The sequence below is a fragment of the Astatotilapia calliptera genome, chromosome 4, assembly GCF_964374335.1.
Source record: "Astatotilapia calliptera chromosome 4, fAstCal68.1, whole genome shotgun sequence".
NCBI classification, from domain to species: Eukaryota; Metazoa; Chordata; class Actinopteri; order Cichliformes; family Cichlidae; genus Astatotilapia; species Astatotilapia calliptera.
Window position 1 is genome coordinate 7,804,016 of NC_137425.1, and position 23,509 is coordinate 7,827,524.

The 23,509-nt window shown below is 39.9% G+C and overlaps 1 protein-coding gene across 1 annotated transcript; it reads right to left on the reverse strand.

The window, feature by feature from the left end:
• Positions 1-1,025: 1,025 nt before the first annotated feature.
• Positions 1,026-23,035, reverse strand: aclya (ATP citrate lyase a). Its single transcript, XM_026164362.2, has 28 exons — positions 22,877-23,035; positions 20,477-20,637; positions 18,133-18,255; positions 15,556-15,618; positions 15,237-15,427; positions 12,341-12,420; positions 10,961-11,091; positions 9,737-9,855; positions 9,059-9,195; positions 8,900-8,961; positions 8,687-8,804; positions 8,406-8,560; positions 7,669-7,762; positions 6,024-6,165; positions 5,711-5,879; positions 5,525-5,629; positions 5,232-5,428; positions 5,078-5,159; positions 4,880-4,990; positions 4,639-4,766; positions 4,450-4,543; positions 4,199-4,353; positions 3,959-4,109; positions 3,696-3,839; positions 3,380-3,493; positions 2,783-2,865; positions 2,499-2,575; positions 1,026-2,406 (listed from the first exon to the last, which is right to left on the reverse strand). Exons 2-28 carry the CDS (start codon positions 20,633-20,635, stop codon positions 2,312-2,314), a joined length of 3,279 nt encoding a protein of 1,092 aa, XP_026020147.1. The 5' UTR covers positions 20,636-20,637; positions 22,877-23,035; the 3' UTR covers positions 1,026-2,311.
• Between the last annotated feature and the right edge of the window lie 474 nt (positions 23,036-23,509).

The following is a 23,509-nucleotide window of genomic DNA, read 5'->3' on the forward strand; positions in this document are numbered from 1 at the left end:
TCACCCTTTTTTCAGGTTTTAGTTTAATTTTAGAAGAAAAGACCTTAGTTTAAAATAAAAAAGAGGTTATTTTTATTGTTAGTTTTAGCGTTCTGGTCTGTGCAGCACATGATAGCATTTAACACACAGGACACAATGGATAAATTTTGGCCTTTTTTTAAACATGTACTGTCATACATTAAGTTTAAAGTGTTGTTTTTGCGCGGCTTTTTTTGTAAATAAACAGAGTCACTGACATGACATGCGCACTGAGTAAAAGGCGTTCCTACCTGTCTACACATGGACAGGAAAACATAATTGTTTTCAGTCTGCAGGCTCAGAGCAAGCACGCTGTAAATACACCAAATATGTATGTAATCACTTTAACATCGTTCGTTCGCAGTGGATATGAAAGCCGTTCAATGCATTTATCTGAAAGAAAAACGTCCCCGTCTAATAATGTCTCTGTGATTTGAGAATTACATCTAAAGGCGAAACAATTAACTCTCAGCAGGGCAAAGCAAGTAAACTCGCAGTGATTATACAGGACAGTAAGATACCTAATTCACTCAAATGCACAGTGACGCTACCTTGTTATTATTATGATGTAACTGCGTTGGTCTCACGATACGTCGAGACGTTCATAACCCTGTCTACACGTGTGTACCTCAAAACAGCTGGAGTGATTTAAAAAACTTTTTTTTTTCTTTTTTTCGCTTTTGTGTAATATTTTACTAAATAATTGGGAGAATTCAGCCGTTGTCCAGTCAGTGGCTTCCGAATGTCCTAAATTACACGTTTACCTTTGAGGGAAAAGTCCATGTAATGTCACCCAGAACACATTAGTCTCAACAGCTTAAAAACAGAAGGATACTAGGCTTCTTTAAGTTTAGATGTTAAGGTTTTCACAAAAGGTAAAGAAGTCGGGTTCCTTTCTTTTTTAGCTCTTAAGTCTAAAGAAGAAAACGATCCCCATTCCTGGAGGAGATACTAATCCCGTGGGGTTCTGGCGCCCCCTTGTGAATAAAGACAAACACATGCATTGATACATTTTAATGATTACATTTTAATGTACTTAATTATACCGTTATCAACATACAACAAATCAGTACACAGGAACACTTAGCTCACACTCAAAGATAAAAAACATAAAACATGAAGACACTGAAAACACGTTTCTGGTTTCTCACAGATTTGATACACTTTTTAACCACAACTGCATAATGGATAACACTGGCGATGCCTGCCACATATAGATACCCTTTTGGACCTTGTTTTTTTTTTTTCTAAAGAAGTTCAGTCATTCTGAAAAGATTTTCACACCAGGCATGAAACAACCTTCAAAACTGCACTCAGAAGAATTAAAAATCAGAATGAATAAAAACCATACCTCATTAATTATACAAAAATAATACATTTTATTTAACCCCAATTGTGCTGGCTCAAAGATATTTTTATTAATAATTTAGCTTTTTGTTACTAACTGTGTCTCATTTATCATATGCAATGGCAGCCTCTTAAATAACCAGGTAAGAGGAAAAACAAAAAAAACAAAAAAAACCCCCCACTAATTACATATTTGTTGTTCTTATGACTAATAACATTATCTGACCATTTTAATGCTTTCAAAAAATACTCCCTCATATTGTACCAGCTGGGAGAGAACATTTCCTGCACACTGCAAATGGCAGTACCTGCTAGGTATGACTCATAAAAATGGTCCCATCACCCACAGTAAGCAGACTACAAGCATCACTCATTACTACTGTGTCAAAGGCAATACAGAAAATGCAAATTATAACATTCTTGTACCATTTGGTTAGTTAAGTATTAATTCATATGTACACAAATACAGATCTGATGTACAGTATGTTCTGATATTATATAGGAATTATTGCACTACATGTTCACTTCTTGTAGTAAATGGCACAGTGAAGAGAGCAGCACAGAAACATGAAACACTGTCGCACAGACACACATGCTACTTTAATATATTGATGTATTATTTGGGGGTAAACAACAGTACTTCTCTAGTCATCAGTAACTTTCTGTTTACTTCCTCCACTGTATACCTCATCCGATTGCTCTCCAAAACACATTTTAAGATGGAAGGTTCACAGTTTAGCAGGTTATATATTAATCATGTGCGCAGCGCTGACAGGTTTCCAGAACTAAATTCTTTCCACCACTTGGCATTTACAGCTATATTAATCGTAACATCTTCCCTATGTTATGGCACTGATTTGAGATGATGTCACAGTATGTGCAGGGGTACTAATGGCAGGGTGAGGGACCAAACAGCTGCTGCTGCTATATGGTTTAGTCCCTCTGATTACATAGACATGTGCTCTGGGAGTACATAGGAGATGTCATCCCAAGGGTGGCGATACAGACCCTGTTTCAGCCTCTTCTGATCCAGGTAGTGTCCTTAAGGAGATATATAAAAGAAAGACTGGTTATCATACAAAGTAGAAGTGTTTGCTGTCTTGCAGACATTGCCATGCACGCAGATAACTCACCAATGAATCCCATACTGCGACCCAAGACAAAGATGCCATTCAGAGCACCAATTTCCACAAACTCATCTGCTTCATCCCTGTGAATGTGTGGTAGACAGGGAAAGGGGCTTTTTAATAATATAGACATGCTTCTGTCACATAATCCCAACAAGTTTCAGCACATCTTCCTAAGTAATCATTTTTATTAAAAAGCCTGGAAGAAAAACTATGCTATCCCTTAATTCTAGTTAAAGTGCCATTCTTAAGAGAAACCTGGTTTAAACTTTAAAGAGAAACTGGCTCACCGTGTAAATCCACCACAAGTCCTGAGCAAATCCACAAAAGCCACACCAATGAAGCCATCCACATTCAGGATCAAGTTGGGTTTCTTGGTAACACAAGTACAGCATAAAATCATTACAAGTGGACTTTTCATACCCTTCATTAATTTCCCTCTCTCCCTCTATATATAGACATTATTACAATAAGAAATACTCATATTAAACATGATAAGAGTTTCAAATAATGACGTTAGAATATAATCTGTGTTAGCCAAACGCTTAGACGGCTCTAAACATTCAGCTTCAGTTTTTTCTGCTCTTTGCTGGATACAGATGTGAAAAACAGGTGATATCCCAAATTTCATTGATTATGGAGGCAGCCAATGAGACGAAGCTCCGCTTAAAGTGATTGTGACGTTAAAAGTGAAGAGAAGCTAAAATCACTTGTTTCAGACAGACGATGAACTGGCAGCACCAAGGCCCTGGATGATAAAGATTATTTTGAACTGAATTATGCAAAGCTACTTTGGTAGAGTCCAACAATTTGGAGCTGGAAATAATTAGAATAAGTCCCCTATAATGTAAGAAATTAGTTTTTTCCAAAAGCTATTCCAAGCTTACCTTAGAGGTGGTGATTTTCTCTACTTCCAGAGCATAGTCCAGCAGCTGTGTGGAAGGAAAGTGCTGCTTCACAAAGTCCTTTAAGATCTGGACTCTCATGTCTGGATTGTTAATCTGAAAAGCACAGACAATTCAATTTCAACATCTCTTCTCCCCAGTCAAAATTGCTGTCTTCCTCTATCAGTATTAGCTCATGATCTAAGAATTATTAGATATGGTGCACATCTATATTTCTTGTATTTTTAAATACTTAGTTTAGCCAGAATAACACGATGCTGTATCAGATGCTCACACGCTAAGTAGCCATGGTACTCACCGACTTGACTCTGTGTCCAATGCCCATGATCAGCTTGCCATCCTTCTTCATCTTGTTCACAAATTCCATGGGCAGCATGCCGCTATCAAATGCTTTGCTGAACTGCTTTGCTGCAGCATCCAAAGCGCCTCCAAAACGGTCACCCTAAAAAAAACAAAAAAAAAACCATTACAGGAAGAAAGACATAGATTACATTTAGGTGGTTGAGTTTTATAGCTATATAAATCAAGTAAATAGATCAAAGACAGGTGTGGGTGTCTTACAATGGTGAGAAGGCCTGAGGTGAGGCTGGAGATGAGGTCTTTGCCAGCTCGGGCACATACAATAGTGTTATGTGCACCAGAAACAGCAGGGCCGTGATCCGCAGTCACCATTAGACACATTTCGATGAACTGGCAGGCATACCTGGGCAACCTGCATACAAAGATGATGAAATATCATAAAAAGGTTGCATAGTTCAAAGATTTTTCCGGAGCTATTTATGGCTGAGTTACAAGCCTGACCTCCTCTGGAACCAAAGCAGCCCCAGAGTGCCTCCGAGACCTATTTCTGACTTGAAGACCTCAGTGATGGGCATGCCAGCATAAATGAGCTCCTGACCTCTCTCGTCACAGATACTGGTCATGAAAGAAGCTGGCTTACGGATCAGACCGAGCTCCTGAAAGGCAAAAACAATGAGAAAAATGAAAAACAACTGCCATCACACCCTTTAAAAGCTCTGCTCTTAAAAAGTTATTCTTTCTGGCATACTCACTCTTGCCCACGAGTAATCCATTGGTACAGTGGGAGGAGGCAACTCTTCAGCTGGCTGAATAACTCCCTTCGCAACAAGGTCATCATATACAGAGCTGCAAAATTAAAAATAACACAAAAATTAATTACATTTAGATCAAGAATCGCTGCATAAGAATATTAACCCTCCCCCTCATGAACATGCACTGACTTGATGATATCCCCAAGCTCATCAAAGCTTTTAGGGACAAATGCACCAGCTTCCTTCAGAGCTTTGTTCTTAGCTACTGCTGTCTCAGAGGCCTGGTTGGCACAAGCTCCTGCGTGGCCAAACTGAACCTGAACACATTGTGTAACACATTGAAGAACACAATTAAAGCGACAATTAATTTCTGGAATGTCTCATTACTCATCTGTTTAATATGCATCAAACACTAAATCTGCCCTCTTACCTCTGAGGAGAACATAGTGGCACAGGTGCCAATACACCAGCACACAACTGGCTTTGTGATTCTGCCCTGTTTGATAGCTTGGCAGATCTTGTATTCTTCTGTGCCACCAATCTGTTACAAGGGCACAGACAGTCAAAAATTAGCAGCCAACAACAGTTTAAAGCTCCGAGCACCAGTGTGTGATCATTTACTCCTCACCTCTCCCAGTACGACAATCATCTTTACTCCAGGAGTGTCTTGGTAGCGCAGCACATGGTCCGTAAACACAGAGGCTGGGTATCTGAAGAAGAATTATGAATTATGTCCCAGCTCACACCACATTTAAATCCAGAGCCAAAAAGCACATACGTACCTATCCCCACCGATGGCCACACCTTCAAATACACCATCAGTGGTGCGGGAGATTATATTGTTAAGTTCATTGGACATGCCGCCTGATCGGGACACATAGGCCACGCTTCCTGGGCGATACAGCTTGGAGGCGAGGATGTTATCCAGCATGCCTCCCGTGTTCCCGATCTTGAAACAGCCTGGCTTGATTCCTCCAACCTAGACAAAACAAAACAAAAGGTGGTTTACTTAAATTAAACAACAACAAAACAGAAAGATCTGGTAAATTCTCATTAGAGGTGAAGAAAAACTAACAGTTGCTGGTCCAATGATTGTGACACCCTTCTCATCTGCTGTCTTGATAAGCTTCCTAGTGTGGGCTTCAGGGATTCCCTCAGCAATGATGGCAATGGTGCGAATCTGAAGACAAACAAAGAGAAATGTTTAACTGTGAAGCCCTTATTAAAGTTTTTATAGGCCACAGATGCTGCAGCTGGGTACCTGTGGGTACTGCATGGTCTCTATGGTGCTATCAAAGGCTGAGCGCAAAGAGGCAAAGTTGATGAGCACATCTACATCTGGATGCTTCTTCATGGCATCGCTCATGTTCTTATACACAGGGAGGAGGATCTCTTTATGTCCCCAGTAGAACTTCTGTTTGTGGTCTCCACTGGAAGGCAGCCAACAAGAAACGCATATAAGAAACAGTAAAAACAGTACAGTACTCTCAGAGGTTCTTACAGTTATATTACAGCAAACGGGCATTACACTGAGAGCAGACACAAGCTAAAGAGGACAGGCGCAGCATACATACGTGAATGGGTAGACCATAGCTGCGACAGATGGCTCAGCTCTGGAGCAGATATAGTCAAAGTCCAGCATGCCCTGTACTGCACGAGTCTGCATGCCCCACACTATCGACTTTGTGTGTTTAGTGAAGAGGGTAGTTGCCTTTCCTACAGAGAAAGGAAAACTCTTAGATACTGGTGGCACTGTTAGCAGTGTTTAAATAAAATTGGACATAAAAAAAAAAGAAAATCGATATGTGAGTCCTTGTATTAAAACACTGTAACCTCCATTTTCTCCCAGAGTTTGGAAAATATGAAAATGAAATTTGAAAGTGGAAGCATGGAAATAGTTTTTGCAGAAACCTATTGCTGACCACAGAGGGCGCTATAATACCTATAGTGAACTGTGCAGACATACAACGCCTCTACCTACTATCCAGTGATGGATGCAAGCAGGGCTGGACTGGGACAAAAAATCGGCCCGGGCATTTTGACTAGAGACCGGCCCACCAAAAATGTGACGTCATTCAGGGGTAAAACCGCAAAGGATTCTGGGAACTTGTGGCAAGAGGTACTAGCGCATGCAGGCTTTCAATTGAGCTCAGTTACACAGCGATAAAAAGAAACACAAAAAATGGCAAGACGCTGTTGTATTATTAACTGCAATAGCCGGTGTTGTGCCAAAAAGTGATTGTCTGCCAAAAACTGATTGCTGGTATTTAAATTGCTATGAGTAACTTGTTGGGCTATAATATGTGAAACATATGTCAAATGCATCCCTCATGGATGACATGAAGTCATCTCTCCATCTCTCTCTGCTGCTCTTCTGTCTCCTCTGTCACAGACTTCTCCACTTTAGATGATAAATCAGCCTGGTGCAACATGTAAGGATTGGCACAATTTGTTAAGATTTTGAGGAGTTTGAGAAACTAACCTGAAGCATAAAATAAAATTTACTATCAGTAACTTCATAGCACCCGCCCAGCAGTATATAAACTCCATCATGCTAGCTAGTACGCAGTACCAGTTATTCTAAGCGCCTGTAAAAAGTCAGCACAACGAAAACAAACTACAACTAAACTTGGTTTATATCTGACACAGACAGCAGGTCATAACTTCTTGCCTGAAGTTCAGTTCCTCTGCCACTATGACCGGCGGCCGCCTCGGTCTCTCCTCCTCTTGCCTCCCCTTTCCCTTATCCACCTGCTGGCCTCCACCACTTGCTGATGTTGCTAAATCTGTGGAAGCTATGCCATAGCTACCGCCAAACAATTCAGTTATTTTTACACATTTGGCAGCGTCTGCCTGAAGGGCTTTTTGGCCCTAATTTTTTCTGCACCTTCTTTCCTTTTTTTGTTCTCCATTTTCTTTAGTTCGTCTATAAGATTGCTAAACAAGGGGGAGGGTGCATCCGACCTCCTCGGCTGTAATTGGTCCAGCTCAGAGTCGATCATGACCAACTGGCCAATCCAACACCTTTCATTATTTATACCCTTCCAAAAAAAAAAAAAAAAAAAAAAATCGATCGGCCCATAAAAACAAAAAATCGCCAGCGGCCCACCGGGCAAATGCCCGGTATGCCCGATGGCCAGTCCAGCTATGGATGCAAGTATGACAAACAGAAAGGTTTTGGCATTTATTGTGTAGTCTCATGGTCGGGGTGTTTCTCACCAACGGGGGCTCCAGTTTTAGGCTTCTTTGCTGGTGAACTCTCAACTTTGCCTTTGTTTTCAGAGAAAGAAGCAGTCCTGCTGGACGCTGGCGTCTAGAAAGTATTAAAAAAAGAAGAAGAAAAAAGTAACTTTTTTCCCCCTCGCATATCTAAAAAAAAAACGTTTCTCAGTAAGGACAGCCTAGTTGGGACAGCTTTAGCTGTGATAGCTGTGATAAATGGTAGAGCCGCTGGATAAGTTGAGATCACGTGCACTTGATGTGCATGTGTCCTGGAAATCTATTAAAAATAATTTTTGTTGATGACCCCAGTTTCCTAGTACTTCACATTTATTCACACCAATTCCCAGTAGGACAATTCATATTTCATTTCACTTTGTTCTTCTGTTGTAGCGCACATCTGAAGCAAAGACAAACAGGCATGCACACACACGCACTTCCTTTGCTGAAATCTTGCACTGCACATTTTTAATGGATGCCTCGAGCGGCGCGCTACAACCTTGCACTTCCAACTGCAGACTCACGACTAAAGCAGCCCACAGATCCCTGCAATGCTCTTTATATAAGAGCATTGCAGGGAACTGTGTAATCTGGTTCACTATGAGGACAAGATAATAGTGACTGAAACAGAGGCTGTGGCATGCAACCTACATTTTAGGGAACTGACTGATGTAAATACACTTCACAGTGAATTGCAAGAATATCTCGATGGTTTATCAGGCCAGTGCGCGTCATACCGATGTGCTGCTGTTGGAGTTGAGGAGGAAGTTGGCAGTGTGGGCAGCAATAGGAGGCAAGTTGGCAATTGGCCTGTGGCCCAGCGCCATGCCAACAATGGCAGTCATGTGGGTTTCTGTGCCAAAGACATGAATTGGGATGCCAGTGGTCTTTCCTGTGGAGAAAGGTCCAGAGTCGAATTAACTGTGGTGTGTAACAGCTGGCAGGTGCTTAGTCTCAAGACTACATTGATAGATTACAATATGAAGCCTAAATTTATAACATATCAGGAAAAACATACCAACTTCTCCCATCACTCTTAGACCTTCCTGGTAGTTGGGGCCTCCACGCCGCACAAAAATAGTGACCTCATGCTCCTTCAGTGGCTCCTGATAATCTCTGATAGCCCGAACAATTCCCTTTGTCCAAAATGACAGAGATGCTCAATTAACACATGACATTAAATAAGAAATATTGATATATTAACACCATGCAAACAAAATGCACACTGTACCTTAAATGTTGCTGCAACATTTGTGAAGTTTGCAATGCTTCCTCCGATGATCAAAACCTTCCCTGGAACACATTAATATGGAAATAATTTCATATAGAAATAATATTGTTAATAATAAAAAAGAAAGAAAGTAAGTAAGAAAGTTTACACAATTCCCACCATCAGAGTGCTTTTCTCTCGTCATCAAAGATAGGATGGTCTTGGCATAATCATAGGTCTGCTGTTCACTCGGTGCTCCAGAATACTCTCCATAATTGGCCAGCTCGTTAACCCCACCAAGATCACAGATTGTGTCACTGAGGGTGTTTCATATTAGTAAAGAGATAGAATAGAGAGAAGAAACAGATCAACAAAAGCAACCACAGCTCTGTTTTTCTTATATGGGGCATTTTCAGCTGCAACAATAAACACAACTTCAGGAAAAACAGACCTCCAGAACACATCCCCTTTATTCATTTAATACTGCACTGTAAACAGATACAACTTAACAGTGCACAGGGGAAATAATTAGTCACGCCTGATGGGTCTGCAAGTCCCACTCTACACCCCCGACAGACGGCAGAGCAAGTGAGGCACCGCTCTTTCTTCCAGACTCTCAGTAAAACAGCAACATCTAGGAATCCAATTTAGCTGGCAGCTAAATGGGCAGAGTGTAAACTGCTGCACTATCAGTATCCCTACTGCATCTCTGGCATTCTCCCCTAATGCTAAACCCAATTATGCACAGAGGAATGAATTTAATGGTGATCAATACTAGAGATTGTTTAGGCTAAACAAGATTGTTTAGTCTTGAGAGCCATGAATTCTAGTGTGTATGTTAGCACTATGACTGAGTACCTGTACACCACTGAGGCACCGCCGCCTGCCACCATGGTCCAGATTCTGCCTCGCGGATTAAGGAGAGTGAGTTTGAGGCTGGCTCCACTCTTAGCATCAAGGTCTGCAATATAGGCCTCCTACAAAAGGAAAAGGAAGATAAAGAAGTACGGGCACTGTTAAATATTGCCTTAATCAGAGACGGACCTTTTACAAGCATCTCACTACATAGTTGTAATTTGTCCTTTGCCTGCCCTGTAACATTAAAGGGGCCATTAATTAGAAATACTGTATAGATATTGACAGCGACAGAGGATGTGATGCACATCAGTGGTTGTTTGTGACAGTCAGGTCCACAGCTGGTGGCTGAGAGTAAAAAAAGCTCCCAATCAAAGGCACCTGCTGTCCCTCATCTCCACTTCGACTCGCAGCAGCCCAATTAGACCGGGCCGTCTGCTACACAGACAGACAGTCTGTCTCAAACCAGCTCCCACATGTTTCACCCAAAAACAGACAAAAAAACAACCATCCTGTAAACAAATGAAAAAGAAAAAACCCAGCCCTTTTCCATTTACAAGCTTACGAGTTAATATTTAACTACATTAAATATTAAGTTCTGTCAGTGTCATTCAAAAGTACAATAATCAGTCTTATTCATCTTCTAATTATTGAAACAATCTTTCATGTTATAGGTCTTTCATTTATTATAAATATAGCTCCCACAACAAATAAAGCAGAACATTTCATGCATCTATGGGGTAAATTTATTTATTTTCTCCAAATCGTTATGCACATGTTGCAGCCCAGGCAATCTTTTCTGGAGACACGTTTCCTCTCCAAAGTGAGACCTACAGTATTTTTACGTGTGAATATGTTTGACGATACCACTGTTTCTAAATAATTATACAGGAGCTAACCTGTTTAAACCCATTTTAAAAAAAAATACAATTTATTCTTCAGGTTAAAAACAGGTTTACAGGATCCATCGCAGTTAACACTATCCCCTTCTTCTTACCTTTAAAGTACTGAGGAAGGCCATCACAAGAGGTCTAGGACATTTTAATTAACTGAAACAGTGCCATTATTTTAGTTTGGGAAGGCACAATTTATGAAATGATGAAGGTGATGGATGTTCTACTGTACCTCTGATAAAAAGCTAATGAGCAATAATAAGAAACAGTCTCAAGAGGTCACAATTATAAGTCTGATGCATCTCTACCTCTGTCCCTCTAGACCTCCCCTCACCTCGGGATAAGCCTCCCTGCCGAACGGTGGAGGAAACTCCACATCTCCCCACTTGGCCTTGCAGATGTAATCAGCTGTTGCGTCGATCTTAGCGGCCATGTCCAGCACATAAACTCCATCTTTTGTGACCACTAAAAGGGGAGATGTCAAGATGTAATGTTAAAACGTATACTCCAGCATGCTAGTATAAACTAGAAATAATCTTGTAATTAAACACACACCACAATCATATAAATCAGATACAGATTTAAGTTCTTACATTCCCACATTATTGTGACATGCAGTCATTGAAGCTGTATAGCAAATGATTAGTTTGATTTAATTAAGTATGATTAATGTGCTTTAATACACATTAAGACACTACACTGTATTCTAAATGATGGCACCCACATTTGGTTTATATTGTTTTGTCATTGATTTATATAAGATACATTAATTATTTATTTCCTCGGTTTTCTTGTGTTACTTGTCTGTTGATGCACTCCGCCTTATTTTGAACAAAGGAGGAGGCTAAGGGTGAAGGTGTTTTAAATGCCAACCAATTGAACGTAACCATCTGCTGAGACCGCATTAAGGGAATGTGGTTTCTTTACATTAAATTTACTTTTTAGTCCCTGTGGTTTCCACTGCTAGTCATGGTGGATAGTTCCCCCTCCCTGAGCTTGGTTCTGTCTTTTAAAAGGGGGTTTTTTCCTTCCCACTGTTGCCAAGTGTTTGCTCATAGGGGGTATCTGATTGTTGGGGTTTTCCCTGCATTATTGTAGGGTCTTTACCTTACCATGTAAAGTGCCATAAGACGCTGTTGTTGTGATTTGGGGTTACTTAAATAAAACTGAGTTGAACTGAATTTGGTTAGGTCTGTTTGATTAAGGTCTTCTTTCGTTAAGTATTATTTTCAAGATTTGTTCATCTGACATCTTTTGTGGGCTCACCTATGTCTAAAAATAGCCTGTTTTCATGATAGAGCATTTTTCCATATAATTTGTCTTTTCTGGATATAATAAAACCCACATTTAAAAAAAACAGTGATTATACATCCTTTAACTTACACCACATCAACAGGAAAAACTACCAGAGGGCATGTACTGGTTACTAATTACATCTTTGCAAACACATGCTGCCTTCATCAAACAGAAAGTGCATGTATTATTTAATGTTTTTCCCCCCTCTGTGTCAAAAATGTGTGTTTCATGATGATTTTTTTGTGATGCTTTCCTCTCTAATTTCCTTTTGATGTCCCCTTTCCAATTTTACAACCTGATAACATATTAATAAGCTGGTGCAAGAATAAAGTGTAGATGCTATAACAGTAGCCTGTTCAGATATAGTTTGAGATGTTATTGTGGACTTGAGAAAATCAAAGAAAAAAAAAAACCCTACCCAGAGGGTTGATCTCCAGATATGTGAAGAACAGGTCTTCATACAGGTTGAAAAGTCCAACAATGAAACTGGCCAAGATGCTGCAGAAAAAGAGAGAGAGAAAAACAATAAGTTCAGTGTATAAAAGCCTGATTTTTGGATTGGTTGCAGCAGTGCCTGAATTAAATGGAGATGTCTGGATGCCGTGATGCATAATACAAGACAATCACATTAGAAATAGGGGGGGAAAATTAAATACATGAAAAATCCACTGATATAAAACAAATTGCTGGCTACAAATCTTGGGCTAGCTCAAGCTCTTAGTCACTTACTTGAGTGTAATAGCTTGAAAGACTAGCTTTGAAGAAAAAAAGTTGCCAACTAAATACACTACAGCCAATTTATTATGAAGAAAAATTCCCTAGAGTTGTCACTGACGCCTTGTTTCCCCCAGTATAATAAGGTTTTATTATTATTATTATATTAGTGGTGACTCATGTCTTATAAATCTATTCTATGAAGCATGACTGATACAAGCCACAGAATGTTTAGATAAGGAAGGACAAAGTATAAATATGAGTGCATGACTTTACCCTTTGCCACAGACAGTATAATTAAATGACAGACACAGGCTGCCAGGTGTAAAATCTGAAACAAATGGGGAAGTGCTCGAAACCTCATTTAATCTAATCTGCAAGATGTTCATCTTGTAAATCATAGTCCTACTTATAATAAACAAGACAGTCAAGCAGGATAGAGAAAAAGAGGGCAATTAATTATTAGCCATTCAAAAAGAGAGGAGAAAACACTGCACTGCCCTTCCCATGGACTTTGTATTGCATGAAGGTGCAGTGTGGTGGAAGTCACAATCAACAGAAGTAAGCTGAGGAAGCAAACAGCTGTGCTTTTTGCAAAATCACAAACAGGATAAAACAGAAAAGGAAAACTCCTTTATACTGACATTAATTATACTTAGTTTTTACACATTGCATTTTAAAGGTATAGAATTTGCATCATGGATGACTGTATGATCTATTTATGTGGTGATTTTATTATGTTTAAAAAAATTCTTAACTAATTAGATCATCTTGATAGCAAAATATAATTAGGAATAGGGTGCTAAAATTATCCTTTGATAGTGAAATTTATTTGTGGTCACAAGCTTGTGAATCAATAGTGAAACAGAGTTCTAGAGCTGGGTTGCATATTGTGAAGCCAGCTGTTTTTCCCTCCTGTGCTCTGTCTCCATGCTTGTGATACAGATGCATGGGTCATTCATGTTATTTCAGTCAGATCCACCTGTGGCAAATCATAAAAGATGGCAGATGTGAGGGAGAAAATGAGACTGGGCCCATCTGTTATACACAGTACAGTCTATGATCTTTGCCTAGGTAGACTCTGATTCCCATGAGTCCCTTTAGTATGCTTATGACACACAGCAATGAAAACTTTGCAAAAGGACTCATCTTTGTGAATCCATCTCTTTTTGAATATCAAAATCTCCATGACAAAAAAATGTAAAACCTGCAAAACATTCACATGCAAAGCACAGTTTCTATGGTCTGTATTCAATTTCTTGAATTGAATCTAACTATTTTTATCTTTAATCTGCAAAACAAATTATCCTCTGCATATTAACAATAATGCTATAAATATACACAACAGGAGCTGCATGCAAACAATCTAATTTGCCTTCTCCATCACATGTCAAAACAGAGAAGTGAGAGGTTGCTGTGGGAGGCAGTGCTTTGCTCTCCTCTCCTGTCTGTCAGTTCTGCAGGCAGCTCTGAGCCTCTGTACCCGTATCAGCCTTTTGTCAGGTCGTCGAGTGGCCCGTGGGGGGAAAAGAATGACCGAAACCCCAAGTGACTCAGCTTCTCATGTCTGCTAGCTAAATGCAGGTTTTGTTTTGAGTCCAGAGTGTGAGGAAAAAAAGTGTTTGTGGGGGGGAGGAGGTGAGCTGGGGCTGGCAGAGTGATTTCTGGGATGGCTTCTTCAATGTCAGCCAAGACAGTGAGACGGCCAGAATCTGCCATCACAAGAGCAATGCTGAAGAGATGGATAAGAGGGTTTGGCGGAGGGTCAGCCACTGTATCCTTCCCATCAAAATAAGTGGACGTGTTCTGAATGTGGCTGTAGCGTTTAAAAAAAGAAAAAAAAAAAAGGCTGGGAGGTGGAGGCTGATCGAAGAAAGGCAAAGCCAAGGAGGGAGTTTGTCATTTGTCTAATGGGCAAATGGAAACCCTCTGCCCGTGTACTGCTCCCCCCCCATTTACTGCCAATATTAAAGTGCTCTCTCCAGCTTAATTTATTTGCTGCTCCTCCCTGTTGGTCAGTAGTTCCTTCTATTTTTAGCAGTTTAGTGATGAATACATCAATGTTTGGGTGACAGGGTGTATTAATGAACATAAAATTGTTAATAAAATATTATTTTGCAATGTTTTTATTCAGTAATGTTGTCTTTTTTAATATGAGAAGGTCTATAAATGTTTAATTGTTCTCTTGTTTAAGTGCACATACTGTTTTGTGGGGACTTACTACGAAATAAGGTAAAGGCTTCCTGTAAAAAACAATTTAATCATGTAAAAGGTGTATTAGTTTTTAAACAGGTTTCACAAAGATGCTGCTTATTCTGTGAGGATGAGACTGTGTAAAGGCAATATACAATATTACTCCTGCAAGAGAACATATTTAGTCTTCCTTAAAGGCTAAATATGCAGAAACTGACAGAGTACACAATAACAGAAACCCCAGTCTAGTCTGTAATATGCAAAAAAAAATGCAAATTCTAACTAATGCTGAGTTTCATGCTCATTTTCATAAACTGTACATACTGTGTCCACTCCCAGTCTTTGTCTACCCTGCACACATCAAGATTCTGCACATGCACTCCCTTTACCATTTCTATCCCACTTACACTTTCTTGTCATTGGGGACATGAGTCAGCAGGTCTTTCTTCACCAGGTCTTCACTGATCTTTTCATCCACCTTAATTAGTAGCTTCTGTGCCTTGGCGTCGACGTCTCCTACATCCACCCCGCCCTCGTGGTGAAACAGCACATAGTCCCCTTCTCGAGTGGCGTATATGCACACATAGAATTCTTCCTCCTGACCAATGGATAAAGTTTACAAATCTGTCCATTATATTTCTTGAATACTTTAAATATTTGATTTAGCATCTGTAGTAATACGATATGAATAGGCTAAGATATAAAGAAGGTAGGAATTTATTTTACCTGCTTATGTGGGACAAATGGCTCAATGAGGAAGTTTTTGAGAACACCCTTGGCTTTTCCCACCTGCAAGTCATTAACACAATAATAATCTTCTTAGGGAGCACCAATTAAAAAAATAAATAAATAAAAAATAATTATATATATATACTGTGTATGTATATGTATGTATGTATGTATGTATATATATATATATATATATATATATATATATATATATATATATATATATATACTGTGTATGTATATGTATGTATGTATGTATATATATATATATATATATATATATATATATATATATATATATATATATATATATATATATATAATTATTGTGTGGGAGCAGCTCACATGGGTTAAAACACATTATAGCATGGTCTATATCTATCTATTATGGAAAACAACAGATGTTTAATTACTGCCTAATTCCAATTTAAAGATAAATTTACTGTGGGAGAAGCAGACATATATGTACATGAAATTAAAAATGATAAAGTGCAGAAATAGCACTGTGAATGAAGGAACTGACATTTTAAATGACAAAAAAGGAAATGCTCTCATGTAGAACTGCAGGCATAGAGTGCTAACACAGCCACAGCTCATTCAGTAAAAGCTGTCACTGTTCTTCTGTTAAAGGCCAACAGGCGCAACGCAACCAGGGACCGGCTGAGAGCAACCAGCCGTGGAGGAAAGAAAAAAAAATACATATAATAAGGGTGAAAGCTGCCATTTTCAAGGGGAGAAATAAAAAGAAAAGATTGATGACAGTAGTGAAAATGATTGAAAAACTCACAGTAGCTTATACTCAGATAAATAAAGTGGCAAATATGAAACAGGCTGATAAAGAAAAATAGAAAGCAATGCCTTTATAGAATGTCATATTGTACCTGAATTTTTCAACCTAACCACTTATGTCACTATTACCCCACAAAACATTAAATACTAACTGAAAAAACTGAAGACGTGTGGGCAAGCAAAGTGTGAGCATCATAAAGGAAGTGACAGGATATATTTATTTAGAAGTGATGTTGAGGAAGTTAATCTAGTATGGGTGTTGTTCCTGTAAACAGCACCACTTACTTTTTCATTGAAATAGAGTCAGAGAGGAAGACAAGCATCAGAAAATATGAGATCAGAAGAGTTAATGTTAAAATGTCCGCGGGAGGGCGGACAGCGTAGATGTCTAAGTCTGTGGATGTGATAACAAACAACGAAATGACATGGGAGCTTCAAATTCATACCATAGATTTATCCACTAAAAATCTCAGACAAGTTGGAATCTAAGTGACCTTGAACTAAAGAGCAGAGGTCAAAGGTCAGGTTTGCTAAAACGTTGTGAATGCGTTAATGTAATAACAAGGAGACGTAGGATTCTGAAATCGATGCTATAGCTGTTTCTACAGTAGGATGCTGAGGGGTAGCACTGGTCAGTGCCAGTATTTTAATAATATGCATTCACTGTGTGCATTTTGAGGGCAAAAGAAGTAAATGACATATGAATAAAATATACATGTTTGTACTAGTGAAGGTAATTTATCTGCAAAATTACTTCATCCAGTTAAAATGATTACTCTACTGAATTACACTTCTCCTCGGGAGAGGACAATAAAGATGACATGGCCCAGCAAACTGAAACACTGCACAGACCATCAACAGAGCAGCAGTGGCTGCAAGTAGTAATATATAGTAATTCTACCTCTCGGCTGATTCCAAACAAACGATGTTTTCTACATAGCCAAATTGTGTGCTAACTACCTCACACCGCTGTGTCTGGGGTCCGAAAGAAAAAAATTAAAATGATATACCTTGCGGCAGTTGTGAAGTGCTGAGGAAAATACCGTGTGTCTGATGGGGTGATTTTATATAGGTGGATTTGGTTTCAGTTGACCTCTGACATGCAGAGATAAAGAGCAGGTTGTAAAGAAAAAGGTGGAAACTATAGAGGTACAGTTAGGGGTGTGCGCCTTTCTATGTGAACGTTAGGGTGCGTGTCCTCGGATGCTCTTGTTAAGGAAACAACCTTTATTGTTGGGGGGGCTGGCAAAAAACCAGTGCAGGTATATTACTACTGCTGCATTTATTCGTATTTACAGCCAGTAGCACTGCTGACACTGTCACCTAATTTGCAAGAAGATATGCAGTTTCAGTGCTACACACACTCTTCTTCAGTGCTTTATGAACCAACCCAGTCTCTCCGTAACTCACTTCTGGGTTTATGAGGCAAAGCGGCGTCTCAGTGCTATGTTGATGGAGTGAGTGTTTCTTCAGTGGCAGCACTTGCCTCAGCTGACTGGATTGATTTAATACCAGCAGGCTAGCAATGAAGTCAATAACAAACTGGGCAGCTGTTTAGGCAAACGTGCATCAGGGGAGGAATAAACATAAACCAGGCACATGCAAGGAAAACTGGGAAGGAGGGTAAGAGAAAGGGGAAAGAAGAAGGGAAAAAAAGGGGAAAAGAAAAACACTGGGATAATATTGACTGGAGGACGGTTCAGCAAAATGCACGCTCTCAAGCAGAAGGGTGGGTGGAGGGAGTTGCCTGAGAGACAGCAGAGAGGCAGAGGGTGGATGACGTACTGTGGTTTCTTTCATAAGGCGGGGTTTGAGCCACTCTTTGACGCCATTTAGGTCCAGGTTGACGCCAACCAGACCCAGCTTGCCTCGTCTCTTGATGAGCTGGTCCGGCTTCACCACCAGTCTCTGAAGGAGGAAGGGAAAAAATATTATCAGCAAACTTTGAATGAATTCATCAAATTGACCTTTTCAGTTTGAAAAGCTAAGTCTAAAGTAAATGTTCTAATTTAATCTGTAGTCATTCTGCTTTTACACTAGTATGTAAATATTACTTTAAAGGAGCAAATTTAAAATATTAAAGCTGGAGAGGTTTCTAGAGGTAACACTTAATGCATTTTAACAGCATAAATATGAGATTTGACACCAGTGCAATGGTAAAAATGACCCCAAAAAATAAAACCAAAATCTGATTCTTAATCATCCATCCATCGTCATCCGCTTTGTCCGGGGTCGGGTCGCGGGGGCACCTTGAATCGCCACCTTATCGTGGTGGAGGGGTTTGTGTGTCCCAGGGATCCCAGGGGCTATGTTGTCTGGGGGCTTTTGCCCCCTGGTAGGGTCTCCCATGGCAAATTGGCCCTGGGTGAGGGACCAGACAAAGAGCGATTCATAAGACCCTTATGAAAAGGACACAGAGGGAACAGTTTACCCTGCCCGGGATAGGGTCACCGGGGCCCCGCCCTGGAGCCAGGCCCGGGGAGGGTGCCCGAGGGCGAGCGTCTGGTGGCCGGGCCTTAGTCCATGGGGCCTGGCCGGGCACAGCCCGAAGAGGAGACATGGGCCCATCCTCCCGCAGGCCCACCACCCGCAGGAGGCGCCATAGGGGTCGGGTGCATTGTGTGTGTGTGTGATTCTTAATCAATCCTTTTGAAATTTCCAGCTTCAGTGCAACTATTTCATTATAAAGTATATAGTAAAAGTACTGAGCCACATACCCATTACCTACGGGAGCTGCTCAACACCCATGCCACGAACCTGCCGGCGCAGGTTTTGTGTTGATTTTAATAACAGGAGGTTTGGAAGTCTGCACTTATCGAGCTAAGCACCTTGTGTGGTGGCAGGTGTGCAAAAACAGGATGGAGTCTGATGTCTGAATCTGACTGAGTCTGATGTCGCCTATCTTTATGCCATCTCAAGTTTATTCAGTGCAATTTTAACTTTTATCAATCTTCCAAAAAAAAAAAGAAAAAGAAAAAGAAAGATGTAATCTTTGCCTTCTGGGAATTATAATTTATGAATCATGAATTTTATGATGCTTTCTACATCTATTAAACAGTAGAATGCATAATCACTGCATTAATTGGCAGAGTAATGGTAAAATCTGGGGCTGTTATTTGCAGTCCTGAATGAATTCTGCTTTCAGTGTAAGCCAAATGTTTCAAAGTGAATTAATGAATGGAAAAGGCATGGATAGGGGCCGACATATTCATGTTGCAGTGATAAAACACACACTGTTTTCCTCAGTTCATTTTATTTCAGACCACAAGACTGCAGGTATGTTTTTTATAGGATTGCTAAACAATTCCTTACTGCTCTGGAAATCCCAAGTATTTAGTACCTGAACGATGAGGTGCCATGTATTTGAGAAATTATCTCTCATCTACCAACCATCCCATACGATGCAATTGAAAAATTACATAAAACCCCTACTGGCATCACCCAGTTCCTCTTACTTCAGATGAAAAGAATGACTTATGACAATGGAGCCATTACTATCTGGGTGCTTGCCAGTGAGCAAATGAGGAGAGGGCTGAGGGTGAACGTTAATGCAATTTCTGAATCAATTCTGCAGCAGGACACATCACTGTGGATCTGCCCTAAGCATCCTCCTAATACCTTCCAGATAAAATCCATCAGCAGAGAGGGAGGCAAACAGAGAATGACATTTCATCGAGCAAGATGAGCAACAGAGTAATTAAATCAACTGATATGATAGCTGTCTATGTACGTAACAGAAGAGCAAACTGGAAGCCTGGAGAACCTGTGCAAAAATGCAAAACCCAGCTCAACATTTGGCTTCTGGTGGTGCAAATATGAATTTTTTCTACGTCTTCTTTTTTTCTTGTGCTTTTACTTTGCCCAATTTCCACCAAGTATGGAACAGAACTGATGGTTTCCTCCTCTGTCTGTGATTTCAGCTAACAAGCACCAAGAGAGCGCTCAGCTGCCAGCCTAAGTAATCGTGCCTATAAAGAGGATATCCTTTTCCACAAGCAAAAGAGACTGTGCTTTGGAGATCAATGGTCTATAAATTAGAGACATAACAAGATGACTGTTCAGTCAGCTAAATAAAATATTACTTCACCATCCACATATATTACCGCCCTAAATGTTTCTCCTGCCTCACCTCTGTGAGCAGCCATGGGTGCTCCTGAGCCAGTCGGTCAAAGTTGGTCTCAGGTGTCACGTTTGCATAGCGGAACCTGTTCTGGATGGCCGCTGATGTGCAGATGTACTTGTAGAGGAACTCCTTTCCCGTCTGCTCAGAGATGGCTTTGGCTGACATGACTGCTCGGGTGAGACAAACAGAGAGAGATGTATGAGGAGATATGCAGATGAGAAGTAAGGGTTGATACAGAAAAGCAAACATGTGGTGGATAGAAACAAAACTAAGCACAAGATGTTACATTGAAGCATGCTTTTTTTTGGGTGTTGTTTTTTTTTAACTAAAAAATTATGCAAGAGTTCCCTAATGCACTGCTGTGCTCCCAGAACTGTCAAGAAATGGTCTGCTAACAAGATGACTGAAAGACAGCTCAGCGGTTTATATTCAGTGTGAGTAATAACAGACATACTTAACGGTAAAGCAATAAGAAACATGGTTAGAGGCACTATCAGGCCTTCTATCCTTCTGGACAATCACATATGAGGTTTGTTTCAACCTGACAGGACACGAACAGTAAAGCCAACCCTAATGTGATTAGTATGGGTTTGTTTCATCTGCACACTAATGAAGTCATGGGCAGTTAGTTATTTGCTCAACAACCGGATCCACACAAAAGCTCCAGCAGAGCAGGAGGAGAAATGACTAAATAAACTCACCTCACAAATTTACAGTTGCAAGATGAATTATATGATGATTATAAACAATAAATATGCAGCAAAGATAAGAAATAATCTTTGGATGCAGGACCTGCTTTCCTTTACTGACAAAATGTGACGGAAGTAAAGTAAGAAATTCAGGCATCTGTAATAACATCTGTAAAATTTTACTGCTAAAGGGTGGGGCGTGAACTTTACACTTTTGCCGCATGTTTCACTCAGTGAGGTCATCTCCACTGGAGTCAACAGAGGTCAAAACAGGACATCAGTGTTTGAGTTTTATAAGCAGCCTATTATGCACAGACACATCTGATTTCATAATACCAAGACCACAGCAAAGTAAATATGCTGATATGAACAGTCATGAACAGCTTCAGGACTTAAAAATGAGAGAAATAATGTAGAAGCAGCAAAAATATAAGGAAACTAGTACTTCTGCAGCATCACCGAACCCATCTCCGATGACAGCTGTTCATTTTTAAACAGGAGAAAATCTCACACTGAAGACTTGCATTTTTCTTTGCATACTGTGCAGAACATCTTGCAGAAGCACGGCATTAGATCTTAGCTTTTTTTTCTTTTTAGGTTCAACTTCAACTTACTGAAATTCTGACCATTTCCATTTCGAACTTGTTAGACATTTCAGTTTTACTGAGAAAATCTACGTATGTGCCTTCTTACCATCATTTCTTGGTGTCCATTAGATCTGATCTGTTTTAAGATCATTGAAGTTTTTAGTTTTTTAAATTTAATTTTTTATTTAAGCATTGTTATTTTAACTGCATGCCTTCACTTGTGTTTATGTCATACACTTCTGATACACTGACTGATGTAGTTGACCCTCCAACAGTGTGTTGGTAAACTGATGACGCTCTGGATTCTCCATGTAACCTTTCAGGGATGGAGTACCTGCTCAGTCTGTTGCTATAAGAGATTTAATAAGCTGAAAGCTCTGACGTCTGCTCGCAGTTCTCTGCGTGCTACACTGCGGACCTGGCAGCTATTTCTTTAACGGATTAATGGGACTGTCATGGAGCTTTCTCATTATTGATCACTGCTGTCTCTGAGTCACAACAGCACCGAGTCCAGACCAGCAAATGTGGTTCAAGCAAAGCTCATCGGGGGTCACATACATCATCTCATTTCTCTGTTGCACCTGACCTGTCAAAGGTGTTAAATATCACTGATCCACAGAAACACTGGTTCAGATTACACACTATAACCTAAATTAATAACAAAGGGTGATGGATGCCTGGGGAAGGGAGAACTGAAGCAAAATAAAAAGCCGTTTTAAAAGAATGCAATCCAATATCAAAATTGGAGGTCATTGTATAATTTTTAGCTTTCATTATAACCCCACTAACTATTACAACAAAATCTTCCTGACACAGTTAAAGGACCGAGTTACTGATTGAGTCACACATCCCTCAGTGGAAGGATTTGGTCAGTCTGGTTCATTCATTTACAAACCGGTCAGACAGCCTCGCAGTTATCTGGCAAACATCCACATCACTACTCACTAAAGTCTTACTCAAACTTACTAAAAACCAGGATGTAGGAAAAGTACAAGTTAAACGTGGTTTACGGACTGACTAGTTTAACTTCTCTTATCAGACAGAGAGAGAAAACAATAGACAAATAGTTAAAGGAAGTTAGAAAGAAAAACCACAGACGCGTTTTTAAGTAACAAAGTGGCGTATTTTACCTTGTTTTTTGTTTTTATGTCGTCAGCAGCTGTATAAGTTTGTTATGGTCTGATGGGTGAATTTCCTCGGCAGTGTTGCTCCACTCTTGCCGCCTGCGGTGACCACTGGTGCGGGAGAACGAGGTTCCCAGTCAGTTTTGTCTCCATCGCCTATCTGCTGACAGGCTTAGCTGATGTTTCCTGGGCTCTGATTGGCTCTTTCCATAACGTACACTTTTGCTGCCTTCATGAACAGTAAGAAATATTACAACTAAGTTACGGAAGACACACTCGAGGCAAATAAACTGGTAACACTGTATATATGTAATTTAATTTTAATACATAATTTTTAATGCTTATCTTTTTGCTTCTGTAGCTATAGCTTTGATATTAAACGTTTTTAGCCCACGTGCGCATCTTTCCTACATTATTGTCTTTATTGATGGATGTGTGAGTGGGCAGTTTTATTCATACTGCGCTTGAAGATAATCAGACAATTAAATAATACATTTATAATAACATTTTAAAATATGAAGCATCGACAGAGATTAACCTTACACAGGAAAAGCAGGCATACTAGAAACAATAAGAGGAAAGATTTCTGGGAGCACTTGAAGCTATCAATGGTTTTCTCACAAACCTGGCAGAGAACGA

What these genes read in the sequence shown, in the direction of transcription:
- aclya (XM_026164362.2), bottom strand. Translation starts at nt 20,635, where the DNA reads ATGTCAGCCAAAGCCATCTCTGAGCAGACGGGAAAGGAGTTCCTCTAC. An exon ending in ACCCATGGCTGCTCACAGAG is followed by an intron (nt 18,256 to 20,476) that starts GTGAGGCAGGAG and finishes TTCCTCCTTCAG; the next exon opens with AGACTGGTGGTGAAGCCGGA. An exon ending in GTCCCCAATGACAAGAAAGT is followed by an intron (nt 12,421 to 15,236) that starts GTAAGTGGGATA and finishes CTTTTTCTGCAG; the next exon opens with CATCTTGGCCAGTTTCATTG.